The 25,078-nt window shown below is 44.1% G+C and overlaps 1 protein-coding gene across 1 annotated transcript in view; it reads right to left on the bottom strand.

Annotated features, from left to right (window-relative positions):
• The window catches only part of AGBL1 (AGBL carboxypeptidase 1), a 689,944-nt gene that overhangs the window by 627,441 nt on the left and 37,425 nt on the right, over positions 1–25,078 (bottom strand). Inside the window, exons 2-5 of the mRNA XM_040642611.1 lie at positions 8,992–9,080; positions 7,112–7,258; positions 3,994–4,125; positions 89–182 (exon numbers count right to left, since the gene is read on the bottom strand). Coding sequence (XP_040498545.1) covers positions 89–182; positions 3,994–4,125; positions 7,112–7,258; positions 8,992–9,080 — 462 coding nt within the window. The remainder of the gene's footprint in view (positions 1–88; positions 183–3,993; positions 4,126–7,111; positions 7,259–8,991; positions 9,081–25,078) is intronic.

Here is a 25,078-nt window from a genome sequence, read left to right as displayed (position 1 = left end):
ACTAGAACACCATGAGAATACACATGAGGCCTTCTCCATCTCTGCACCTATTACAAAGAGGGAAAGAGCACTACAAAAGTGCCCCTACCTGATTATTCGGGTGCGGTTCTGGGTATAAGGGGTGATGACCTTGAAAAGCAGTTCCATTGCTCCATTAATTCCCAGCATGGCTCCCGTGGTCACTGAGAAAGACCAAATCACAGTAGTTATTGAACCATCTGAACCAAGAATTATTTTCAGTAGTACAGAAGAGGCCTAAAAGATAGGGGAGCTCCTCACCTTCCTTGCCAAAGGCCACTGAAAAGCAGAGGAACTTTAGAGTCTTTGCATCCTTGGCTTGGAAGCAAAGAACATCTGTAAAGCATACATTATCTTTCCATACTGTCTTCTCAAAGGGGGCCCGAGCCATGAAACTATATTTTTCATTCCTGATGGCCCTATGTACTTCATTGTATTCTTACTCAGAATAGTCAAAGCAAATGGCAAGCAGAAGATTTTTCTGAAAGTAGATCTCTGGGATTCAATTCAATTGCTTTTGCCCACCATCAACTTCCCCCGTGATACATACACACACGCACACATTACACTCAGGCACACACATGCACTGCCAGTATCTTACGAAATAGTTCCTTAGACACATTTCTGCCATTGGGAGACTTAACAATGAAGAAAAGTCATGGAGGATGGGTTAAGGATCAATCCAACTTGGACTGACTCCTTTAAAACCTTTAGGGGCAAACTAATAAAGAAGGCAGCCCCCTTTCTTTTGCACCCTGGTTCCAAGTTCCCCGACAGCTTTTGTAGTTGGATCTCCCATGACTGAGTCTCAGACTTACCTGTGCCCCCGTCTACTAGCCCATCAAGGGAAGAATCAATTCTTCCTCCTCAGAGGTCACTAGCCTGGGAAATTTTTGTCTTTTTGCATAACTAGACAGTTATTAAAAAAAAAAAAAAGACCCATAGATCTGAATGACAGAAAATAACTGACAAGGGTATCTGGTCAACCCAGGGGCTTCAGATACGTATTTTGGACCCAAAACCTCTGGATGCCACGCTCATCTCCAATGATGCCCTGGCCTCTCTGCAGCATCCCCAGTTCCTCACTCCACTCAGCTCACTTTAGGAAAAGCTCTGGTCGTGTCAAAAAATAAGGGGAGCCTCCAAGAGACAAAACGGAATCAATTTGGCAGAGGCAGAAGATACAGTGAAAGAAGGAAAGAAGGGATTTTCCATGGTATGACTCTCCTGTCTCTTTCCTCCACCATAATGTGGGGCTGAAACCAAGGCCTTAGAATGCCCTGTGCCTTGGGCCAGGCTTGTTCCGGGAAATATGAGTGGGAGCAAGGGGGTCACGGAGAAACAGAGAGAGAAACAAGGGAGGCTTATCCTGGCTGGCTCCAAGCTTCGGGAAAGAAGGTTAAATGGAAATCTGGGGGCTCTAATATAGTTCACCCCAGTACAGTCCACCAGAGAGAGACTGAGGCTGATGTCTTAGTGATTACAGCGACTGCATGTTCCTGGAACATCTTCTATGCATATGTTCCTCCTGAGGCTGGTACAGGCAGTAACTGCCTGGATCAAAATTCAGAGATTTGGCATCCTAGTCCTGCCCATCAATCTTCCACTCTCGTGGCTACTAATTCAGTCCTTTATTTCTAAACTGGCAAAACATGCTAGAGCAATCTCATGGCAAATCATTCAGCAAAATTCTAGTATTAAGTAGTGTTAGGGACGAAATAGTTTTAGGAGCACAGATTCTAAACATGGAAGACTTTAGACTTGGAATTGAAAGATGGGAACAATAAGAACCCCCTCCCCTCCCACACCAAGTTCTCCTTGCTGGCTGCCTGCCCAAGGTCAGACCTCTGGCACCTCCATCAACATCCCCATCAGCCGTAGAGAGCTGCTGAAGGGTTCATTGGCTGTGGCAGCGCCATTATGGCTCCAGCCAACTCCTTCCGCAGATAGGAGCTGCTCAGAAAGCTTTCTGGAACATTCAACAGTGGTTAACAATTCACCAAAGAGACAGCAATCAATCCATGGACTTCGTGAACTCTTCCTGCTTCTCATCAGTGAAGTCAATGTATAGAGAGTGATGGTACAAGTTTTAAAATAACCTTACGGAACAATTCATCGGTACAATAAATGTCGTCCTAGAATATGAGACAAATGGCCACCTCCTCACACCTGCAGGCAACTTCCAACAGTTTTTAGAGCTCCTTGATAAAAGGAATTCTTCAAGATCTCTATAACTGGTATAGGTAACAAGAAAGTTAAGTTATTCGGCCTAATTATTCTTTAGGAAACTAAAATGAGATACTTCGAATCTTCTGCTGCTGGCAAGCTCCAAGTGGGGGTGGCACACCCTCCAGCTGCTCATTAGTGACAGCTGTCCTCTACACAAAGCCACAGCTCCCCACCTGGATTTTCCTGAATGAAAGATGGGTTTGTACAGATCTTTTCAGCCTCTGCCATTCTCTGATTTTCTGGTCAACATATATGAGTGTGGGAGGAAGTTCTCTCTGTGAACATGGAGTCAAGGACCTCTCTTGTCTTTTCCTAAAAATACTTTATCTTTATGGGTCTTTCATGGCTATTAATGGAATTAATCAATGAAATAGGACCCCACTAACCATCTTAGTTGTTCTTTTTTTTTTTTTTTAAAGATTTTATTTATTTATTTGACAGAGAGAGAGACAGCCAGCGAGAGAGGGAACACAAGCAGGGGGAGTGGGAGAGGAAGAAACAGGCTCGTAGCAGAGGAGCCTGATGTGGGGCTCAATCCCAGAACACCAGGATCACGCCCTGAGTCGAAGGCAGACGCTTTAACCGCTGTGCCACCCAGGCGCCCCCATCTTAGTTGTTCTGAGGATAGATAGAAGGAAAAGTCACCTCCTTATTCCCCTTAGGTGTGCTTTTCCTATTATTTCAAAGGACTAAGGGAAAAGAGTAGAGCAAGGAAGGGAAACTAATTGAGTAACTACTATGTGACATACCTGTGAACATCATCTCACATATCCCATCTCCCAAGTCTAAGAGCTCCTATTATCACTCTAATTTTACAAAGGAAGAAACTCCACAGGTTATCTGTCCATGCCATAGGACTCCAAGGAATGATATCAAAGTCAAACCCAGGTCTTCCTGGTTCTAAGCCATGTTCTTTCCTCTAAAGCATTACATCACTTTCATTGTGCAGGAGAGGGGCTCAGAAAAGAGAAATAAAGTCTGTGCTCATTCTACATGAGATGGGAGGTACAGAATCTAATCTGTTCATAGCAAGTGTCCCCATATGGAGAGTAAACACAAGTTTTGGAGTTAGAAACGCAGCCCCCAAACATGTCTGCATAAACTCAAGCAATTACTTCTCTCTTCTAAGATGCATTTTCCTCTTCTTCGCTATACAATGGTAGATCTAGATACAGGATTGTTAGGATAATCTGAAATAATCCAAACCAGGAGACAGCAAGTACGTATGAACCAATGTGCTATGATGCATCCAGTTGCCTGAAGACTACGTTGAAAAGCACGTAGATAAAACGAGGTAAAGATGCTTCCGTAAAGGATGCTGTGATCAAGACGTAACTTCAGGGACAAAGTAAGCAGATCTGTAATGTGAGGGTCCTTCCTGACATTGCCCTATGCCTCGAATATGATAAGGCCTGAATAAAGCCCTATGCTCTCTCCTGCCATAGATCTTTTTCCCCTGTAGCACTAATAGAGAGGCTTAGAATACTATACTGCGTGGCTCCCATTCTGACATCTAACTTCAGGAATGAGCTCAAGAGTTCCACCTGGATGAGGAAGAGACAAAGAAAGAACTCTGCACCTCCACAGCCTCTAGAACGTGAGGCTCCTCGTGACTTATTTATCTTGTTGGGACAACATATATCCTCCACCCAGACCCTCCTTCCAACCCTACCCCTTAAATGGTTTCTAGGCGTCCCGGCCGAGGTCTGGAAGCCACCCCAGAGAGCCACGATTTGAGTCACTTACCACTAGAGGCGAACACACGCAGAGCCCAGAGACAGTGAAGGAGGTTCTGGCTGTGGGACAGGTTTTTCCTGGCCAAAATCAATGTCACATCGAGGGCTTCCAATTCCAGTGCCTTCTGTCCAAACTTTTTATCTAGGAACACAAATCAATCCATCTTAGTTGTGTTTCACATTAATTCTGAAGGCTGTACAATGCACGAGGCACAGGAAGGCAAAGAAGGGAGAGGCAAGAGAATGATCATAGCCAATGCGACTTTTCGGATCTAGCGGAAAATGCTACTAAGTACATCCCCATTGGAACCAGATGGCTCAGAAGAGCTAAGGCAGGGTATACACAGGATTCATTCATTCCTCAAGTAATATTTACATGAGGCTTTGTGGGCTGTATGACTCACACACCCTGTATGTAAGCAGATTTCTGGCTGTCCTCAAACATGAACTACAATTTAGTAGGGTATAAATTTCTTCCTTTAAGATAGTTCTGGAATATAGGATATTTAAGGTACATAACATTCAAACACAATGTGTGGAACTTGACTGAATCCTTCTTTTAAAAAAAAAAAGATTTTATTTATTTATTTAAGACAAAGAGCACAAGCAGGGTGAGAGGCAGAGGGAGAGGCAGTCTCCCTGCTAAGCAGGGAGCCTGATGCGTGGCTCAACCCAGGACTCCAGGATCATGACCCGAGTAGAAGGCAGACACTTAACTAACTGGGCCACCCAGACACTCTGATTGGATCCTTCTTTGAACACATCTGTAATTGCCCCATTAGGAAACATCTGGAGAAACTAAAATGAGTATAAATTATACATGCATTGTTAATTTTGTTAGATTCGTAATCGTGGTATTGGGGTTATATAGGGAAATGTCTCTTTTCAAAGAAATGCACTCAAACATATTTAAGAGCAAAATTATATCTGTAATTTTCCTGAATCACTGTGACTCATCTCAGGTGGAAATGAGTAAAACAGTGACAACATCCTAAACCTAGTTTACCAATATCCACCTCGGGACCAAAGGACACCAGCAAAGAGATGGCGACCAAACTCATATGACCAGATACCTTCACCGGAACAGAGGCATCTATTGGGCTCCATTCCTGAGCTGCCAACCTCATTTCCATCCTTTTTAGGTCAGCCCCTGGCAGCCTGCATGGCAGTGGTGAAGGCTACAATCTGGCGATGGCAGAAGCTGCAGTGATATAATAATGCCAGTTGCAACATCCAGGTCCAGAGCTTGGGAATCAGGGCCCTGGTACATCCTGAGTCAGTCTGTCTGTGCCTCTCTCTCTTTCTCTCTCTTCTATGAAACCTACATGACTCTAGTTTGTCAGGCCCCACATGCTAAGCAGGTGACACACAACCTCACTTAATCCTTACAGCAACCCTAGAATTAAGGACTGATACCTCCATTTTGTAGATGAGGGATCAATGGCTCAGAAAGGGTAAATAACTTGCCCAAGGGCGCACAGCTAATTTGTGTCGGGACCAGGCAAGAAACTCAGATTTGACTTCCTAGTTTATACTATTTACAACCAAGGTAGAGATGACGTCTCTCCAATCTTTTTCTAAAGTTCATGTGGCCACTCTTTGCTTTGCTGACTTCTTCTCACTCTTCAAGTGTGGGCTCACATGTCACCTCTCCCTGACCACACCATCTTGGGCGAACATCACCCTTTTTTTCCCCTCACAGCTACTAGCTGATTATCGTACTCTGCTATCACCTAGTGAATTATTCACTTTCTGCCCTTCCCCACTTGAGTTAAGTTCCATGAGAGTGGGCTCCTTATCTGCCTTGGTCACCAGCGTTCCCAACACCTAGCACAGTGCCCAGCCCCAGGAGACATGTAGTAAATTCCTGGTTGAATATTCAATGAATGGGCTGTGTTGGTTTTGTTGAGAACACGCTCATGCAGGTGCTGGCTGATGCCTGGGTCTTTGTCATGACCTGTGAGTGTTGAATGGACTCAGAACAGAGATCCAGACAATGCAAGGTCAGAGTGCATGACCTGAGCCCATGCTCCCTTGTGGCCACCGCTGCCTGCACTGGACAACACAGGTCCACCTTCTGCTGCACCTGAACTCCTCCACTATGACTTATATAAGACTTCACACAATTGGAGCTTGACGGTTATGACTAGTTTGCAAGGTTTGCATGCATCTTGAGTGTGCAGGCTTTTAAAACTTTGCCCCAAGAAGTTCTAAGGTTTCAGGGAGGTGCTTCAGGGTCTTCTCTGAGCAAAAAGAGAGAAATGGGTGTGGAGCATAAGTAGAAACAGTTCTAGCTCCCCACCTTCCCTTCTACTAAGGAAGCTTCGCCTCCATGTGGCTTATAGTAATAGGCTGAAAATTCGCCCCCAAAATTCATGTCCACCTGGAACCTCAGAATGTCATCTTATTCGGAAATCGGGTCTTTCCAGGTTTAATTAGCTAAGATGAGGTCACACAGATTTGCGTGGGCCCTAAATCCAGTGACCAATGTCCTTGTAAGAAGGAGAGGACCCACAGAAGGACCCAGAGCAGGACAGCACGTGAAGACACAAATAGAAATGGGAGGGACGTGTGTACAAGCCAAGAAACGCCAAGGATGGCTGGAAACACAGAAGTTAGCAGAGGGGCATGGACCAGATTCTCCCTCAGAGCCTCCAGAAGGAGCCAACCCTGCCAACACCCTCGTTTCAGACTTTCTGGCCTCCAGAACGGTGAGGGAAGACACTTCTGCTGTCTGGAGCCATCCAGTGTGTGGTAATTCATTATAGAGCCCCACGAAACGCACGCACTTACATAATGAGCTTCCGTGTAAGATTCTGCTCCTAGAAGTGTTCTGTTGCTTGTGAAAGTGATTGAAAACTGCCTGGGAGTGCCTCCCCTCTGTCCCCCATCTGCTCCATGCCCCAGGGAGCTCACGCCTGCGCGGGGCCCGGCCCTGGTACGGCACCTTCGATTTGCTGACATCCAGGACAACAAAATGAACTTTCCTGTGGGGCTGGTCCTAGCATCACCACCAAAGTGTCTAGGACCTCCCTGCCCTTCCCCACAAGAGTTTCCCAAGTTGCTCTCATGATAACAACCCCACAAGTGCCTTTTCAGCCATCTTTAGATCCGGGGGGTGTGGGTACCTCGTAGGCCGACTTTGGCCAGCAGTCGGAGGAGGGGCAGGAGGACGTCATAGTCCGGAGAAGCTGTCCTGGCTGTGTCCACCAGGGTCTGCAGAAGGGCCTCGCTGCCCCCCTTACTGATCATGTAGCGAATCCTTCGGTCTGTGCCTGAGGGAGAAAACAGAGGAGCGTGAGGCCTCATATAATCACCCTCATTTCCTTGGCACAGAAAGCAGACCCCACAGACAGAGACAGAGCAAGGATCGGTTCATTTGCCCCAGAAACCAAAATTGTGTGGTTTCTGAAGGAACATGTGTAAAGCTGTGCTTTTAGGTTAGGGATTGGGGTGGGGGTAAGAAATGGAGAAATAATGGAATATTTAAGAACCAAGGTATGTTCACCCGCAGGAGCTGTAATAAACCACTTTCCTGAGAACCTGTTGAGTCTCAGTGTACATATGTGTACTTGTGTGTGTACATAAACACACATACAGCCTTACCAAGAATCCTATCCTTAATAGAAGAGGGAATATCAGTATCCCTCTGGTATAGATTTGATTCCTCTGTAACCGAGATGGGGAGGATAGTTTATCTGGAATAATTTGATTGATTATTTAACAGTCTTATGGTGCTGGCTTCCAGTAACCGACAAGAGGAATATATGGAAATAGCTAGAGTGCTTCTTTAAGAAACAGACATCCAAACATCCACATCAGGAGTTTTGAAAAGGGCCTGGAGCTAGGATCAGGTGTACCGGTCTTTCTACCTAAGAACAGTTGTGAACAGGGTCCTCCCCCACTTTGCCCCGGGACAAGCTTAAAAGCAGTGATTACATTTCAACTTGGAAGGGGACCCCAGTGATTGTCCATGCACTGTGCATGATGGATCTAACGAGGTGGCCGACAGGGTGGGACATTATCAGCAAAGACGACCCTCTGGTGTTTCATCCTAATGGAAAGCAGCATCCTCTACTAAGGGAGCAATAATCAGCACCTATATCAGAAGGACAACTCCAAGGTTTCAGTCCAAGGGTTCCAGGCACCTCTGGACAAAGTGAAGGAGGCACCACCCCACAAGACAAGAGGCTTCGCCTACATGGGGTACCGCACTCAGAAGGCTGCAGGGAAGTCACCCTGCCATCGGAGGGTGGCACAGTCTACGGGGAAACCTTACTAGGACGGGACCCTCCCTCCTGGAACTGGAACGGGAGGCGCCTTGGCTTAGGAGTGACATTCACTCTGGTATTTGGTATTCTGTTTGGTGGTAATATTTCTTCCTAACACAAAATGGCTGGCATACGTAGAAATGAAAACTGAGTGAATGCTGAAATGTCCAAGAAGGTCTATTTTCCGGGACCCGCACACTGAGGTGAGCTAGCAGAGGCATGCCCCAGTTCACTAGTTGATTCCAGTGTAGTGAACTCTGTCATCTTTTCTCTGAAAACTTAATAACTTACCACACTGCTAAGTCGAGCTCCTGCCTCATATTCCCATCTGCACTTGACATATGTTAGGAAGTTGCCAATACTGGCTCTCTAAATGGGCAACGGAGGGGAGTAGAGGAAGGGGAGAGGTAGAGTCACGAGCTCTCTCCGGGGACAGCCACAGACCCCTGGAGGACCTTGGGTTAACCACAGATGAGATACCATAGAATAACCACCCAGAGCCGAATTTCCTCCTAAGTTCGGGTCACCGTACGGTGGGTGACAAGACTAAAGAAACCTAAGCCCGAGATACAACTGGCCCACTTTACTCTGGGGTCTTATGAACCTCAGTGAAAGTGATGGACTGGTGATTCTGTCTCTGACAGAAAACTAGAACTGAAGCACCCCCACCACCACCCCCAGGCCACACAGATTCCAGGAGACACCACAGCCACATGCCCCCACCTCCTCCTACTCACCAACAGAAAGCAGATCTCCGAGAACCTGGAGGATGGTCAGGATAGACTCCTTGTCAGAGGACCTCTGCAATGAAAACACAGGCAGCCATCTTTACGAAGGAACGCCAAGGAGAGAGGCAGTGTGGTCAGGGATGCCCGTGGACGTGGCAGGGCTGTGCTCCCTTCCGTTGAGAAAGACGTCTGGCAGTGAGTAATGGTTGTGTTCCCTAAATGGTGGCCATGAGGGGACGTACAGAGACAAGGGTCCCAGGGGCTCTGCCTCCGTATCTAACCTTCAGGACCCCTTTTGGGGGACCCATTTGGTAGTAACATCAGCATGATGGGTGAAAGAATAAACAACAAACATCACTCGTATGTGGAATTTAAGAAACAAACGAACAAAGGGAAAAAGGAGAGCAACCAAAAAACAGACTTTCGACTACAGAGAACAAACTGATGGTGACCTGAGGGGAGGACGGTGGAGGGATGGGGGAAACAGGTGAAGGGAATGAAGAGCACACTTACTGTGATGAGCACTGAGTAACGTATGGAATTGTTGAATCCCTACAGTGCACACCTGAAACTAATATAACACTGTGTGAACTACACTGGCATTAAAATTTTAAAAAAAGAAGAATGTGTTTCTTAAACAGGAAAAAAATTAAATTAAAAAAAAAAAAAAGAAGCATCGATCTTTATGCAGACACAGCAAGTGAGAAGGGGGTTTGTGGGCCACGCCGGCACAGTGGTCAGTTAGGCCAGCGGGCTTAGATTCACTTGAAATACAGGGCGGAGAGCAGAAACAGAAATGCATGAAAATGTTCTGAGGGAAAGATGTCCCTGAGCAGTAAGGATGAATTATTTTCTCAAGAGAAACCAAAGGTAGTCCAAATCTCATCACTCCCAGGCCCCTGGTAACCACCATTCTACTCTGTTTTACAAGCTCAGCTTTTTTACACTCCACAAAAGTGATATCCTCCAGTACTTGTCTTCCTCTGTTTGATTTACCTCACATAGCATGAGGCCCTCAAGGTCCATCCATGTTGTTACAAATGGCAGGAGTTCCTTTCTCGTGGCTGAATAATACTCCAGTGTGTGTGTGTGTGTGTGTGTGTGTGTGTGTGTGTGTATACTGGACTTCACGGCTCCTTTATGGTTCAGTTTGGTTGTATTCTGAAAAACATGTATTGCACACTTTCCCTAGAACAATCTTTGTTCCAGGTGCTAGGAATACACATGTACACAAAACCTTGTCCCTTCTCTCAAGATGAATACCTTTATCCATTCATCTATTGATGGACACTTTGGTTGCTTCCATGTCTTGGCTACTGTTAAGCAGGCTGCAGTGAACATGGGTGCACAGATATCTCTCCAAGGTTCTGATTTCAATTATTTTGTATATATACCTAGGAGTCCTATCTTCCACTACTCAAGAAAATTAACTTGAAATGGATCAAAGATTCAAATGTAAGACCTGAATCCACAAAACTCCTAGGAAAAAAACCACAGGGGGGAAAAAAAATCCCTGACAAGGGTTTTGGTGATGATTTCCTGGGTAAGACACCAGAACAAAACCTAAAATAAATAATTGGGACTACATTAAACTAAAGAAAGAGCTTCTGCACAGCAAAGGAAACAATCGATAAATTGAAAAGGCAACATGGGAGAAAATATTCACAAAGCAAATATATATTAGGACAGATATCCAAAATATATATTAAAAATTAATACAACTCAATAGCAGAAAAATAAATAATCCAATATTAAAATGGGCAAAAGACCTGAATAGACATTTGTCCAAAGAAGAACTACAGATGGCCGATACGTACATGAAAAGATGTTCAACATCTCTCATCATCAGGAAAATACAAATCAAAACACAATGAGAGATCACCTCAGACCTACAACGGCTTTTATCAAAAAGACCAGAGATAACAAATGTTGGCAAGAAAGTGGAGAAAAGGGAACCAACCCTATATGCTATTTTTTTTTTAGGTAGGTTATTTAAGGCAAAGCTTTAATCTTCACATTAGTAAGTCTCATGTTCCCCACCTGCTTCAAAGACCTCAATAACTCCCCCTTACATGTAGGATAAAATCAGAGCTCCTTAATAGGGTTTCCAAAGATCCTCATGGTCTTGTCCACTTACCTCTCCAGCTTTATTGTTCATTACTACACCCCTGCCCAAAGTATATGCTTCGGCAACGTGGAACTACTGATAATTTCCTGCTCAACCCCACAGGTTCTTGCCTCTGTACCCATGATCATACTGTTCCCTCTTCCTGAAGCCTGGTCAATGTCAGCTCATCCTTCAAGTATACCAATGGCTCCCACAGGAGTCCAGCCCCCATCCCCTGCAAGCTGGGTCTGGGGTCTCTCTGTTCCCCATATCACTCTGGGTTACCTCCAACAGCGCACCCACCACATAGTGCTGGCATGCTTCTCACCCTACCCCACTCGATACTCATCTTTGGAGAATGGACCAAGGTTTGTGTATATCTGTATTCCCAGCACTTGGAACAGGGGCTGTTCCAGGGAGAGTGCGCAATGTTTTTCAGAATGCAACCAAACTGAACCATAAAGGAGCCATGAAGTCCAACACCGCACCCCAAGGCAGAGTGGTGTTTACACCTTCTCCAAACCTGGGCTTAACACCTTCCAGGAACTCACACTTCAACACCCCAGCCAGGACCAGGATTAGGATGAGGCAAGTGAGGCACCAGCTTGGGTGAAAATTTTTAATTTTAAAATGTGGTAATCAAGATAAATGATATTTTAATGCTGTATTTTTTACAAATCAAAATCAATGCAAAAAAAATCCATAATGAGCAAGGGGCACCTGTGTAGCTCAGTCCGGTAATCGTCTGCCTTCAGCTCAGGTCATGATCCCAAGGGTCCTGGGATCGAGCCCCCAGTTGGGCTCCCTGCTCAGCTGGGAGTCTGCTTCTCCCTCTGCCTCTCCCCAATTGCTCGAGTGCTCTCTCTCAAATAAATAAATAAATAAATAAATAAATAAAATCCTTTGTAAAACCCATAATGAGCAAAATAGCAAAATTTAACTCTTTAACTCCTAGTCCAGGTGTGATGAGACATCTGGGGATCCTTAGGGACTTGGTATCTACATGTCCCCAGAACAAAGACTCGGGTTCACTCTGACATCACCACTGGGTGCTTTGGCTTAAGGAGGGCAGTCCCAGCAGGCACTCAGCTGATGTCTCCCACCAGGTGAGCGCTACCCTCAAGCAAATGTCATCCATACATGTGCACAATGTCAGTGCTCCCTGCCCCTCCAGAGTCTCCCCAGATCTGGGAACACAAACCAAGAAGCAACAGAGCCATCATTCTGGGGAGTTTGCTGGTCTTTGATTCTGGTACAAATTCCAATGTGGGTTTGCTTGGGGACGGGGGTCCCTACACCAAAAAACCATGCCCTGGATGCCAGCTGTGTGTCCTACGATTAAACTCAATTCAGACACTATCTACTCGGAGGCAGCATCCGATTTCACAGGCTAAGGGTTCAGTCCTACAACACTGCCCCTGCGTCAGACGCCAGCCTCAAAGTCCAGGTCGTTAGCTATACCACTGACTCTTGAACGACATGAGTTTGAGGCTGCACAGGTCCACTTACGTGGGGCTTTTTCCCATAAATACTGTAACGTGCTATAAATGTATTTTCTCATGATATTAATCACATTCTTTTCTCTATCTTATACAGCACATCATACATGTAACACACAGAATATGTGTTAATCGACTGCTTATTTTAACAGTAAGGCTTCTAGTCAACCATAGGCTATTAGTTAAGTTTGGGGAGGGCGGGTGGGACAAAGGTTATAGGAGGATTTTGGGCTGCGTGCGGAGTCAGTAACCACGTTGCTCAGGGTCAACTGTACTTCTGATCAACTGGCTATAAATTAAAGATTCCCTCCTCAGGTGCCATTAATTTGCTAGAGCAGCTCACAGAACTAGAGAAACATTTTACTTACTAGGTTACCAGTTTGTTATAAAAGGTTATAACTCGGGAACAGCCAGACAGAAGAGACGCGCTGGGTAAGGTTTGGTGAAAAGGCTGGGAGCTTCCAAGCTCTCCCGGAGTATCTCCACGTGATCACTGTTAACCTTAAAAATAAAACGGCCAGTTGTTTTACCAGCAAAATTGGGTTTGTTTGGGAATAGCAGAGAATCGCAATCCTAGACAACCACGTGGACGCAAAACCACAAGTAAGTCCTGAGAACAAAGCAGACCCGGGCTCTTTTATAGCAGGGAAGTTGGGCGGCGCCACTATAAACAAAAAAGCCATTGGAGTAAACTAGGAATTCAAATTATAGGGACTTTTCATTGGCTGAGTTGTGTCGGTCTCTCATTGGCTGGGCTGTTGCTAGGGGCAGAAGGAAAATTTTCCTCCTCCTGCTGGGGTAGTAAAGCGGTAGTTTATCTGCTTGGGAGGGAAGTGTCTTCCTGTTTGGTCTGCAATTGAAAAATGGTACGTCGGGGTGCCTGGGTGGTTCAGTGGGTTAAGTGGCTGCCTTTGGCTTTGGTCATGATCTCAGGGTCCTGGGATTGAGCCCCCCATGAGGCTCCCTGCTCAGGGGGAGTCTGCTTCTCCCTCTCCCTCTGCCTCTCCCCCAGCTTGTGCGCCCTCTCATGCTCTCAAATAAATAAAATCTAAAAAAAAAAAAAAGAAAGAAAGAAAAGAAAAGAAAAGAAAGGTGGTAGGGCATGAGAGCTCCCCTGTGCTGGCCCCTCCACTCCATTCTAAACAGGGTTTACTTTTATCAATTTTTACTTCACCAAGCTAGAAGTTCTCCGAACACTGTCCCTTTTGGGTTTTACTTGTATTATTTTTTTAAAAACGAGGGGGTATCTGGCTGGCTCAATTGGTAGTGCATGAGACTCTTGACCTCAGGGTTGTGAGGAAGCCCCACACTGGGTGTAGAGACTACTTAAAAATAAAATCTAAAAATGTGTATTTATTTCTTATTATAAATCACAAGATCACGGCAGGACTGAAGCCGTTCAAAAGTGGACCCAAAGGTGGCTCACAGTAAGAAATGAAATCCCTGGAATGGTGTCCTGACCAGCCCTCATGGCTCTGGGTCCACCTCCAGCACGCCCAAAATTGGTCTTCTTTCCGAGAAGAGGGAGGGAGATAAAAGGTAAAAGCCAGGCTCTACCATATTGCGTAACTTGTAAATGCTGGATTCATTAGTTCATTATGAATGAGGAGCCAGGAAAAGGAACATAAGAGAGGAAATGGGGAGAAGAGGAAAAGAGAAAAAACTAATACAGTAGAAACTTATTGAAGAGGAATAAAAGATCCAGATTAAATTTCCTTTCATTCAATTATTCATGCACTCATTCCACAAACGTTCACTGAAAACCATCTATGTTCCAGGCACCAGGCTAAGGATGCAAATTGATCAAAACGCAATCTGCCTTCATGGGGCTCCAGGCCTGGCTCACGATCGGGACCTGGGATGGTAAGGACCACGACAAAGGGAAAATGCTACGAGGATCCAGGGAAGGAGCAGTAACCTAGCCAGGTCTGTGAGTGACTACTCTGAGAAGCAGGCAAAGGAGGGTGGGGCGGAATTGAGCTGTGTTGCAGCCCTGTGTGCTCAGAGGGAGGCATGACAGAGTGTGGTGACATCCGGGGATGAAACTGCTTCCATATGACCAGATTGAACAAGGCAGATGGTGAAGGGAACTGTGAATTCCTGTGGGCAAGAACTAGGTCTTATTCATCTCTGATTCCCCATCTCCAAAGGTGTAATAGATCATCCATATATTGTGTTGAATTAATATCTCAAGCTTAAGAATTGCCTGCTTTATTACAATGCCCACTAAAACTCCCTGAGATCAAGCATTGTTCTATACGCTTCTATTGTATCTGCCAGCAGGGATATAGAGCTGGGCATGCAGAATGTCCTAAATCACCACCCCTAAATTGGTTTGACCTGTGGCCAACACACTTGGCTGCACATGCATGAGACATCCCTCTGTAACTGCTTCCAAGAAAACCCCACGTGTGGCAGTGTGCTGATGGAGCATTCACATTATATTCTCCCCTGCCCGAGGATGGGGCCCCAGCGCGTCTCCTCTGAGCCTTTCTCCATTTCGTGACTGATTTAGAGGCGAGTCTAAGCCCAGATCTGGATAAGGAAACCTAAGTAGATGTCTGCTGAGATTCGAAAAAGATTTTTCCCCCAGGATTTAAAAAAAAGAGAGAAAACATTAAAAACAAAACAAGACACACACACACACACACACACACATTCTCTTTCCTAGTTTTGGATGCTGTTGTATAAGGACATGATCCTGGGTCATTGTTGACATTGTGAAGCCCCTGAATCAACTCTGCAGAACCACCTATCTGTGCACTTTCAGGTAAGTGAAATAATAAATACCCTCACTTATAAAAGCCACTGTTGGGGCGCCTGGGTGGTTCAGTCGTTAAGCATCTGCCTTCGGCTCAGGGCATGATCCCGGGGACCTGGGATCAAGCCCTGTATCGGGCTCCCTACTCTGCTGGGAGCCTGCTTCATCCTCTCCCATTCCCCCTGCTTGTGTTCCCTGTCTCGCTAGCCGTCTCTCTCTTTCTCTCTCTGTAAATAAATAAATAAAATCTTTTAAAAAAAATAAAAAATAAAAAATAAATAAAAGTCACTATTAGTTAGGTAGTTTGTTACCTAATTCTGATGCGATGGAGAAAAGAAAAAAATTTCACACCTACACATGCCCTCTTGGCAAACATTATGGTCTTAATAAACAGGAAAGAAATTAATTTCACAAACCACTGGAAGGGCAACCATCCCACGGAAACTAAGAGACAGTATCATCCTGTAGATGTTATGTTCATAATGCTCTCACTCAGCCCTGAGCCAGAATGAATCAGCACAATACTGTTTTTCTTTAAATAAAAATTATGGCTATCGGAGGAAGAAAAAATGCTATAGCAAATCTCAACTGGCATTAATTTATGCACTGCTACATTTACCAATAAATATTTTACACTATTTAGAAGAATAACACACAGCCATTATCTCACCCACTGTAATAATGAATGAGCAATTAAAGAAGGCAGGACGTGATGTGCCTCAATTTTCCTTTAATGATCCTTTTAAATGAATCATTGAGTAATCCCCTGTTGTTTAAGACTTTCCTGGTTCTGCCAAGCTTCCAGGGAGAGGCAGGCGGTTGGAAGAACAAACAGTGTCTCTCACCGTCTGTGGGGTTTTGAACTGTAACTTTCTCAAATACTGTTTCGCATTTGTTGTTCCCTTGCTTTGAAATCATCTGCGGCTTCCGTTGCTTTCCTGTTCCTAACTCCTCATGATACTATGTAATTAAGACCCTTCACATCACACAGCCTTTAGAGGCTCACCTGCAGCCACTCCGTCCATCCCGGGACTGAGCCTGATGACCACACAGGACCAGCAACCATGCCCCAAGCCCGTCATGGGTACCTGCGACTGCAAAACTTTGCTCACGTTGCTGCCACCTGCTGGAGGACTAGTTCTCCACCCTCTGCCTTAGCCCATGCAACCTACTTAACATTTCAGTTCTGAGTTCCAGTACCCTTCCTATACAGTTTTCCCAGCTAAGCTGCCTTCCCGGCCCCCATTACCCAAAACCACCACACATCTGCTCACGTTGGGCACTGCACAACTCCAGAGGGTGCTATTTACAGAGACTACAACATCATTGGTACGCCCGGAAGTGGTGCGGTGTGGTGGCCTGGTCTCTCTGAGAGTTGTTTGCTCTACATTTGTTTTCTCACTTACACTTTGTACATACCTTTATGAGAATTCATCCTAGATCCTGGTTATTTTCTTACCTCCCTGTTCCGATTGTCTATTGTGGGGTGACAAGCTGCACCAAAATGTAATGGCTTAAAATAACAAAAAGGCTTTTCCAGCCTTTTTATTATATGTCTGGATTTTGTGGATAGGGGATTTGGACAGAACTTGCCTAGGAGATTCTTCTGCTGTCCGTGGTGTCAATCAAGGTCACTGGTGGCACTCAGCTGGTAGATGGGCTGGCTGGTCTGAAAGTTCTATGATGGTGTCACTTGCATGTCTGACACCTTGGCAGGGATGGTATCACTTTGGCATGTTGGAGAACTGGGCTCACCATGGACTGTTGACCAGAGTACCTACGTGTGTCCTTTCCAGGATGACAGGTACTTAGACCTTTTACATGGCAACTGGCTTCCCCCAGAACAATGATTCTGAGAGAACTGAGAGGAAGCCTCAAAGTCCAGCCATCACCTCTGCTGCATTTTCTCGGTCTGTCAAGTCACTGTTCACAGCCCGGATTCAAGTGGACGGAGTTAGGCTCCACGTCTGAATTGGAGAAGGAGTAGAGAATTGACAACCATTTTTAATCTTCCACACTCCCTTTAGACTGTGAGCTCCTCTAGAGCAAGTATTTTGTCTTGTTTCCCTTGGTCTCCTCAGATCTTAGCATGGGATCTTGCACAGAGTAGACAGTAAATTCTGGAATGGAGACATAGTGTGCAATCTGCCAGAGTCTTGCTATCCTTTTCTCTTCAATGACACGATTCACCTCAAAGTATACTCCAGTGAGAACATTGTTACAGAAGTTAACAAGGTACACGGCTCAATTTTTCTATCAGCCACTGAACAACAAACGCAGTAGTCCCCGCTTATCTGCAAAAGATACAAGATCCCCAGTGGGTGTCTGAAACCACAGATAGTACCAGTCCTATATATGTGAATACTATCTATCCCGTGTGCTTTCTTATACATACATACCTCTGAGAAAGTTTCACTTATAAATTAGGCACCAGAAGAGATGAACAATAACTGATAACAAAACAGAACAATTGTATCAATATACTATAATACAACTTGCGTGAATGTGGTCTCTCTCTCACACACACACTCACACACACAATATCTTATTGTTCTGTACTCGCCCTTCCTCTTGGGATGATGTCTGGTGGTAAAATGCCTGTGTGTTGGGACAAAGTGAGGTGGATCAGCTAGGCATCGTGACAGTTGGAGGGAGGGTCGTCGGCTGCCAGACCACAGTTGGCCGCGGGTAACTGAAACCACGGGAAGCAAAACCGCGGATAAGAAGAGACTACTGTAGGGCACCTGCGTGGCACAGCGGTTAAGAAGAGACTACTGTAGGATGCCTGTCATGTGCCAATAAATAGGGAACATCAATACCATGACAGGCTTAAAGTGAAGGAAAAAAGAAGCAGCCCACTCCCCTCTCCCCAGTTTTCTCAAGTTCAGGCCCAATTTTACAGACAGGAAAAAAAAAAAAAGTCCATCCCCGTCCCGTTTTGCGCAGCACCCTTGATATCACAGAAGCAGAGTGCTAACACTCTGTTACTCTCTTCCCACAGATTGAAAGAACAAGCCCATGAAATTCTAATTCTTGATCTCTAAAGAATGAGACAAAATCTCTTCCGAACTCATAAACCAGGAGCACAGGACACAGCTCATAGCCCAAGAAAATCATATTGCCAAAAATAAATTTGTTCTTCCAGTCATGCGGTGTGAACGCTCACTAGCGATGGTCCGTTGGTTAACTAAAAGACATTATTAAATTTGGAGCTGGTAATGAATGACGGAAGGGAGCACCAATCACAAACTTCAATTACCAAAAGCGGTTGTAACACCAAAACGGGTGACAGGTGGTTCTCCGACTTCAACCCAGAGGAAATGGGCAGAACTTGCAACATTAGAAATATAGTTTAGGTAGAAGATAAAACTTCCTGTTGAGTCTGAAATGGGTTCAAAAGAGAGAGGTGTTTTAGGAGTATGAACCAAAATATCTATGCATGAAATGAAATGAGATTTGTTTCAATATTATGGGGCTGGGGTGGAAATAGCAGGGCATATAAGAAAGAAGTTTGCCATAATGAGGGAAGCTGGATGATGAGGGATATGGTTTTATAACACAATGTTACAAAATAAAGTAAAAAAATAAAATAAAATAAAATAAAATAAAATAAAATAAAATAAAATAAAATGGTGGGTAATGTTTTCTGGCTAGAGTATCTTAGATGGAACCTTGAGAATGAACAGTCCCACTGGGATCTTTTCTCATAGTTCTCAGGCCCCAGAATTTGATAAATACCCAGTTATATATTGAGTCTTATATCATTACTTGTTAAGAAAATCACTGATCTTCCTTCTAGGTAAGAGGATATCCACAGTTCAGTGTGGGGTAGGATAGAATGTGGTCCATTTTTCATTCATTCAGCAGATGTTGTTGAGTATTTACTGTGTACCAGGCACTGTGTTAGGTGCCAGAAACACCACGGGTAGCATAAGTATGCACAATCCCTGTCCCTCATGGAGCTTCCAGGCTAGTTAGAGCTGCAGGTGTTATCTACGTAGGCACCCAAAGGGACGTAAAATTGTGACTAGGGATAACTGTCTAAATTTTATATTACCACATGACCATAAAATAAGCTTATTTGACATGAGTCAGAGAATGATTCCCTTAAGAAGTCACACTAAGGCCAAGAACTGAAGAATAAGCAAGAGGTGAAGATGGGAGGGAAGGATGCTCAGATGAAATAGAGCAGAAGGAGAGTGGCATACAGAGTCCGGTGGCTAGCAGAAGCATGGCAAAGGTAAGGGACGTGAAGACGGCCCGTGAGGCTGGAGTAGGGAAAGGGGAGGGGAGTTTAAAAGGATGTACTTTTTTTCTCATCACCGTAAAATAAGCATTGTGCCCAAAGAGACCTGTTTCAGCCTTCATCTCTTCCCCCTAGCTACTCCCTACACACATTCACACACACTCACACACTGTGTTCCCATGAGCACCCAAAAGCCTGTAAGTCTTTTCCCTTTCTCTATTGGCACCAGGTGGGCAGACTTCATACCTGTTATAAAAGCATGTACTTTTTAAGATTTTATTTATTTGTCAGAGAGAGAGCGCACGTGCACAAGTGGGGGGGGAGGGGGGCAGCAGGCAGAGGGAGAGCAAGGAGCCCCATGTAGGACTCGATCCCAGGACCTGACCTGAACCAAAGGCAGACACTTAACTGACTGAGCCACCCAGGCATCCCAAAGGAATGTACTTTTAATTCAGATAAACCTATGTTAAATCATAACCTCCGTAAGACTTCATTTTCTCAACCCCATTATTGGACTAATCCTTGTACCTAGCTCATGGGTACAGTTGGGTTAGAAGTACCATAATGGATCCTTGGCTGCATGTTTTTCTCTGAAAGAGCTTTAAAAATGCTCCCCCAACCCTTTCTCTCATTCCAGGTCTGTGTAGACAGGTCTGACGTAATTCTGATGCCTTTGCCTTGGTACGTGAGAAATTTCTTTGCCCTGGCCACTTTCAATACTGTATCCTTGGATCTAATATTTGCGAATTGCACTATGACGTGACGTGGCGTAGGTTTGTAGTGGTTGAGCGTGGGAGGGGTCCTCTCTGCCTCTTGGACACGAATGTTTGTTTCCCTTGCTAGATTAGGGAAGTTTTCAGCTACAATTTGTTCAAATATCTCTTCTAGACCTCTGTTTTTCTCCACCCCCTCGGGGATGCCGATGATTCTAACATTGGATCGTTTCATTGAGTCAGTAATCTCCCGTAGCCAACATTCGTGGGCGTGGATTTTTTTAAGACCATCTTCTATTTTCATTTTTTCCTCTATTAACCCATCCTCCAATTCACTAACCCTTTCCTCTGCTTCCGTGACCCTGGCCGTCAGAGCCTCTAGTTTTGCCTGCATTTGGCTCATAGAATTTTTAATTTCTGTCAAATTCGCTCTCATTTCCGCCCTTAGGGATTCTATATTCTCAGTAACATTTTCCTTAATACTTTTTTCAAGTCTACTCATCATCTTGACCATTGTTACTCTGAATTCCATTTCTGATAATTTGGTTACATCCATATCCGTTATTTCTGTGGCAGAGGCCACAGACTCACTGTCTTTTCTTTGCTGGGGGGGGCTTCTCCTTCTTGTCATTCTGATGAAGAGAGGTTGCGGGGTTTCCAGAGCCCAAAATTATTGACTGGGTCCCAGGCCGTGCCCCTTGTTTTATAGGGATCTTAGAGATGTGGGCTTCTTCTTTAAAGATTTTATTTATTTACTTATCTGAGAGAGGGAGACAGACAGTCAGCAAGAACGGAACAGAAGCAGGGGAGTGAGAGAGGAAGAAGCAGGCTCCCAGCAGAGGAGCCCGATGAGGGACTCCTTTCCGGAACGCCGGGATCACGCCCTAAGCCGAAGACAGGCGCTCAATGACTGCGCCACCCAGGCGCCCGGGTTGTGGGCTTCTTGATTTTTCACGGACTAAAAGAAAGCTGGGAGTAGCAAGTCCATATCAGATAAATCATGATTTTAAAACTACAGACTATAGTTAGGACGACGAAGGCACTATATTATTCTTAAAGGAAGTATTCAACAAGTGGATATGACAATTATAAATATATATGCCCTCAACAGGGGAGCAGCAAGATACACAAGCCAACCTAACCAGAATAAAGAGACATATAAATAAAAATAATTAATAGTAGGGGACCTCAACACTCCATTCTCAGAAATAGACAGAACAATCCCTGGCAAAAATAAGCAAAGAATCAAAGGCTTTGAATGCCATACTCGGCGAGTTGGACCTCTTAGAATATATAGAACACTACACCCCAGAACCTAAAGAATACTCAATTCTATTCTAATGCCCATGGAACAGCAAGAATAGACCATGTTCTGGGGACACAAAAACAGGTCTCGAAGCTGATACCAAAAGATTGAAATTATCCCCTGCATATTCTCAGACCACAACGCCTCTGGAAATTGGAACTCCAACCACAAGGAAAAATTTGGAAGAAACTCAAACACTTGGAGACTAAGAACCATCCTGCTCAGGAATGACTCAATAAACCAGGAAATCAAAAATCAAAATTAAACAATTTATGGAGACCAATGAGAATGAAAATACAACAGTCCAAAACCTAAGGGATACTGCAAAGGCAGCCTTTAAGGGAAATACATAGCCATCCAAGTTTTCCTCACTCAAAAGAATAGAAAATTAAAATGCAGTTTTTATATTCTCACTCAAGAAGCTGGAACAGCAACAGAGGGACAGGCCTAATCCACGCACGAGGAAGCAGTTGACCAAAAATTAGAGCTGAAATCAATCAAGCAGAAACCAGAAGTACAGTAGAGCAGATCAACAGTACTAAGCTGGTTCTTGGAGAAATCAATAAATATACAGACCACTGGCAAGATCTTATCCAAAAGAAAGCAGAAAGTGACCAGATTATTAAAATTATGAATGAAAAAGGAGAGGTCACGAGTAACACCATTGAAATTGGAAGGATTATTAGAAATTTTTATCAACAGCTATATGCCAATAAACTAAGCAATCTGGAAGAGATGGAATCCTTCCTGGAAACCTATAAACTACCAAGATTGAAACAGGAAGAAATTTATTTCTTAAACAGGCCAATTAATTATGAAGAAATTGAGTCAGTAATAAACAACCTTCCAAATAACACGTACTCCAGGCCCGGATGGTTTTCCTGGGGAATTCTACCAAACATCTCAAAGAAGAAATAATACCTATTCTCCTAAAGCTATTTCAAAAAATAGAAACAGAAGGAAGCTACCAAACTCATTCTATGAGGCCAATATTACCTTGATCCCCAAACCAGGCAAAGACCTCTCAAAAAGAGGAGAATTACAGACCCCATTTCCTCAATAGAATATGGACGCCAAAATCTCATAAATGATACTTCTGCCCAATAGAATCCAACAACGTTCATTAAAAGATGTTATCCACTCACGATCAGTGGATTCATAACCTGGATGCAGGCATGTTCACATATGCGAAATCAATCGCTTGGTATAATCATAGTCAACAAGAAAAGACTCAGGAACCATATAGATCCCTCTCAATCATGCTCGAAAAGGCCTATTTGACAAAATACAGCATCCTTTTCCTGATTAAAAACCCTTCAGAGTGTAGGAATAGAAGGTACATTTTCAATCTCATAAAAGCCATCGATGAAAAGCCTACTGCAAATATTATTCTCAAGGGGAAAAAGCTGGAAGCCTTCCCTTAAGATCAGAACACCCTGACAAGGACGCCCACTCGCCACTATTATTCAACATAGTACTAGAAGTCCTTGCAACAGCAATCAGACAACAAAAAGGGATCAAAGGTATTCAAATCGCAAAGAAGAAGTCAAAATGTCTCTCTCTTCGCAGATGACATGATACTCTATATGAAAACCCAAAAGAAGCCACTTCCCAAACTATTAGAAGTTATAGAGCAATCTCAGTAACGTATGGATACAAAATCAATGCTCAGAAATCAGTTGCATTTCTGTAATACATAACGAGAACGAAGAAAGAGAAATTAGGGAATCCATCCCATTTACAATAGCACCAAAACCATAATGCTACCTTGGAATTAACTTAACCAGAGACGTAAAGGACCTTTATTCTAGAAACTATAAATCACTCTTAAAAGACATTGAGGAAGACATAAAAAGATGGAAAGATATTCCATGCTCATGGATCGAAGAATTAACATAGTTAAAATGTCCATGCTACCCAGAGCAATCTACACTTTCAATGCTATCCCGATCAAAAATACCAATGACATTTTTCAAAGAACTGGAACAAATAGTCCTTAAATTTGTATGGAACCAGAAAAGACCCCGAATCCCAAGGAACTGTTGAAAAGGAAAACAAAGCTGGGGGCATCACAATGCCGGATTTCGAGCTGTACTACAAAGCTGTGATCACAAAGACAGCATGGTACTGGCACAAAACAGACACATAGACCAATGGATAGAATAGAGAGCCCAGAAATGGACCTCAGCTCTTTGGGCAACTAATATTGATAAAGCAGGAAAAACATCCGTGGGAAAAAGACAGTCTCTTCAATAAATGGTGCTGGGAAAATTGACAGCTACATGCAAAGAATGAAACTTGACCACTATCTCACACCATACACAAAAATAAACTCCAAATGGATGAAAGACCTCGATGTGAGACAGGAATCCATCAAAATTTAGAGGAGAACATATGGCAGCAAACCCTACGACATCGGCCAAAGCAATCTTTTTCATGATACATCCCCAAAGGCAAGAGAAACAAAAGATAAAATGAATTTATGGGACTTCATCAAGATTAAAAGTTTTGCACAGCCAAGGAAACAGTCAGAAAACTAAGAGGCAGCCTCACAGAATGGGAGAAGATATTTGCAAATGACACTACAGATAAAGGACTGGTATCCAAGATCTACAAAGAACTTCTCAAACTCAATACACAAGAAACAAATAAACAAATCAAAAAATGGGCAGAATATATGAACAGACACTTTTCCAATGAAGACATACAAATGGCTAACAGACACATGAAAAAATGTTCAAAATCATTAGCCATCAAGGAAATTCAAATCAAAACCACACTCGAGAAACCACCTTACGCCAGTTAGAATGGCAAAATAGACAAGGCAAGAAACAACAATTGTTGGAGAGGATGTGGAGAAAGGGATCCCTCCTACATTGTTGGTGGAATGCAAGTCTGGTACAGCCACTCTGGAAAACAGTGTGGAGGTCCCTTAAAAGTTAAAAATTGAGCTACCCTGTGATCCAGCCATTGCACTACTGGGTGTTTACCCCAAAGATACAGACGTAGTGAAGAGAAGGCCATATGCACCCCAATGTTCATAGCAGCAATGTCCACAATAGCTAAATCGTGGAAGGAGCCGAGATGCCCTGCAACAGATGACTGGATTAAGAAGTTGTGGTCCATATATACAATGGAATATTACTCAGCTATCAGAAAGAATGAGTTCTCAACATTTGCTACAACATGGACGGCACTGGAGGAGATAATGCTAAGTGAAATAAGTCAAGCAGAGAAAGACAACTATCATATGATTTCTCTCATCTATGGAACATAAGAACTAGAATGATCAGTAGGGGAAGAAAGGGATAAAGAAAGGGGGGGTAATCAGAAGGGGGAATGAAACATGAGAGACTATGGACTATGAGAAACAAACTGAGGGCTACAGAGGGGAGGGGAGTGGGGGAATGGGATAGGCTGGTGATGGGTAGTAAGGAGGGCACATATTGCATGGTGCACTGGGT

The sequence above is a fragment of the Ursus maritimus genome, unplaced genomic scaffold, assembly GCF_017311325.1.
Source record: "Ursus maritimus isolate PB19 unplaced genomic scaffold, ASM1731132v1 scaffold_27, whole genome shotgun sequence".
In the NCBI taxonomy this organism is placed as follows: Eukaryota; Metazoa; Chordata; class Mammalia; order Carnivora; family Ursidae; genus Ursus; species Ursus maritimus.
Note: the sequence above shows the minus strand (reverse complement) of the source record. Positions and strands in the feature narration are given on the sequence as shown.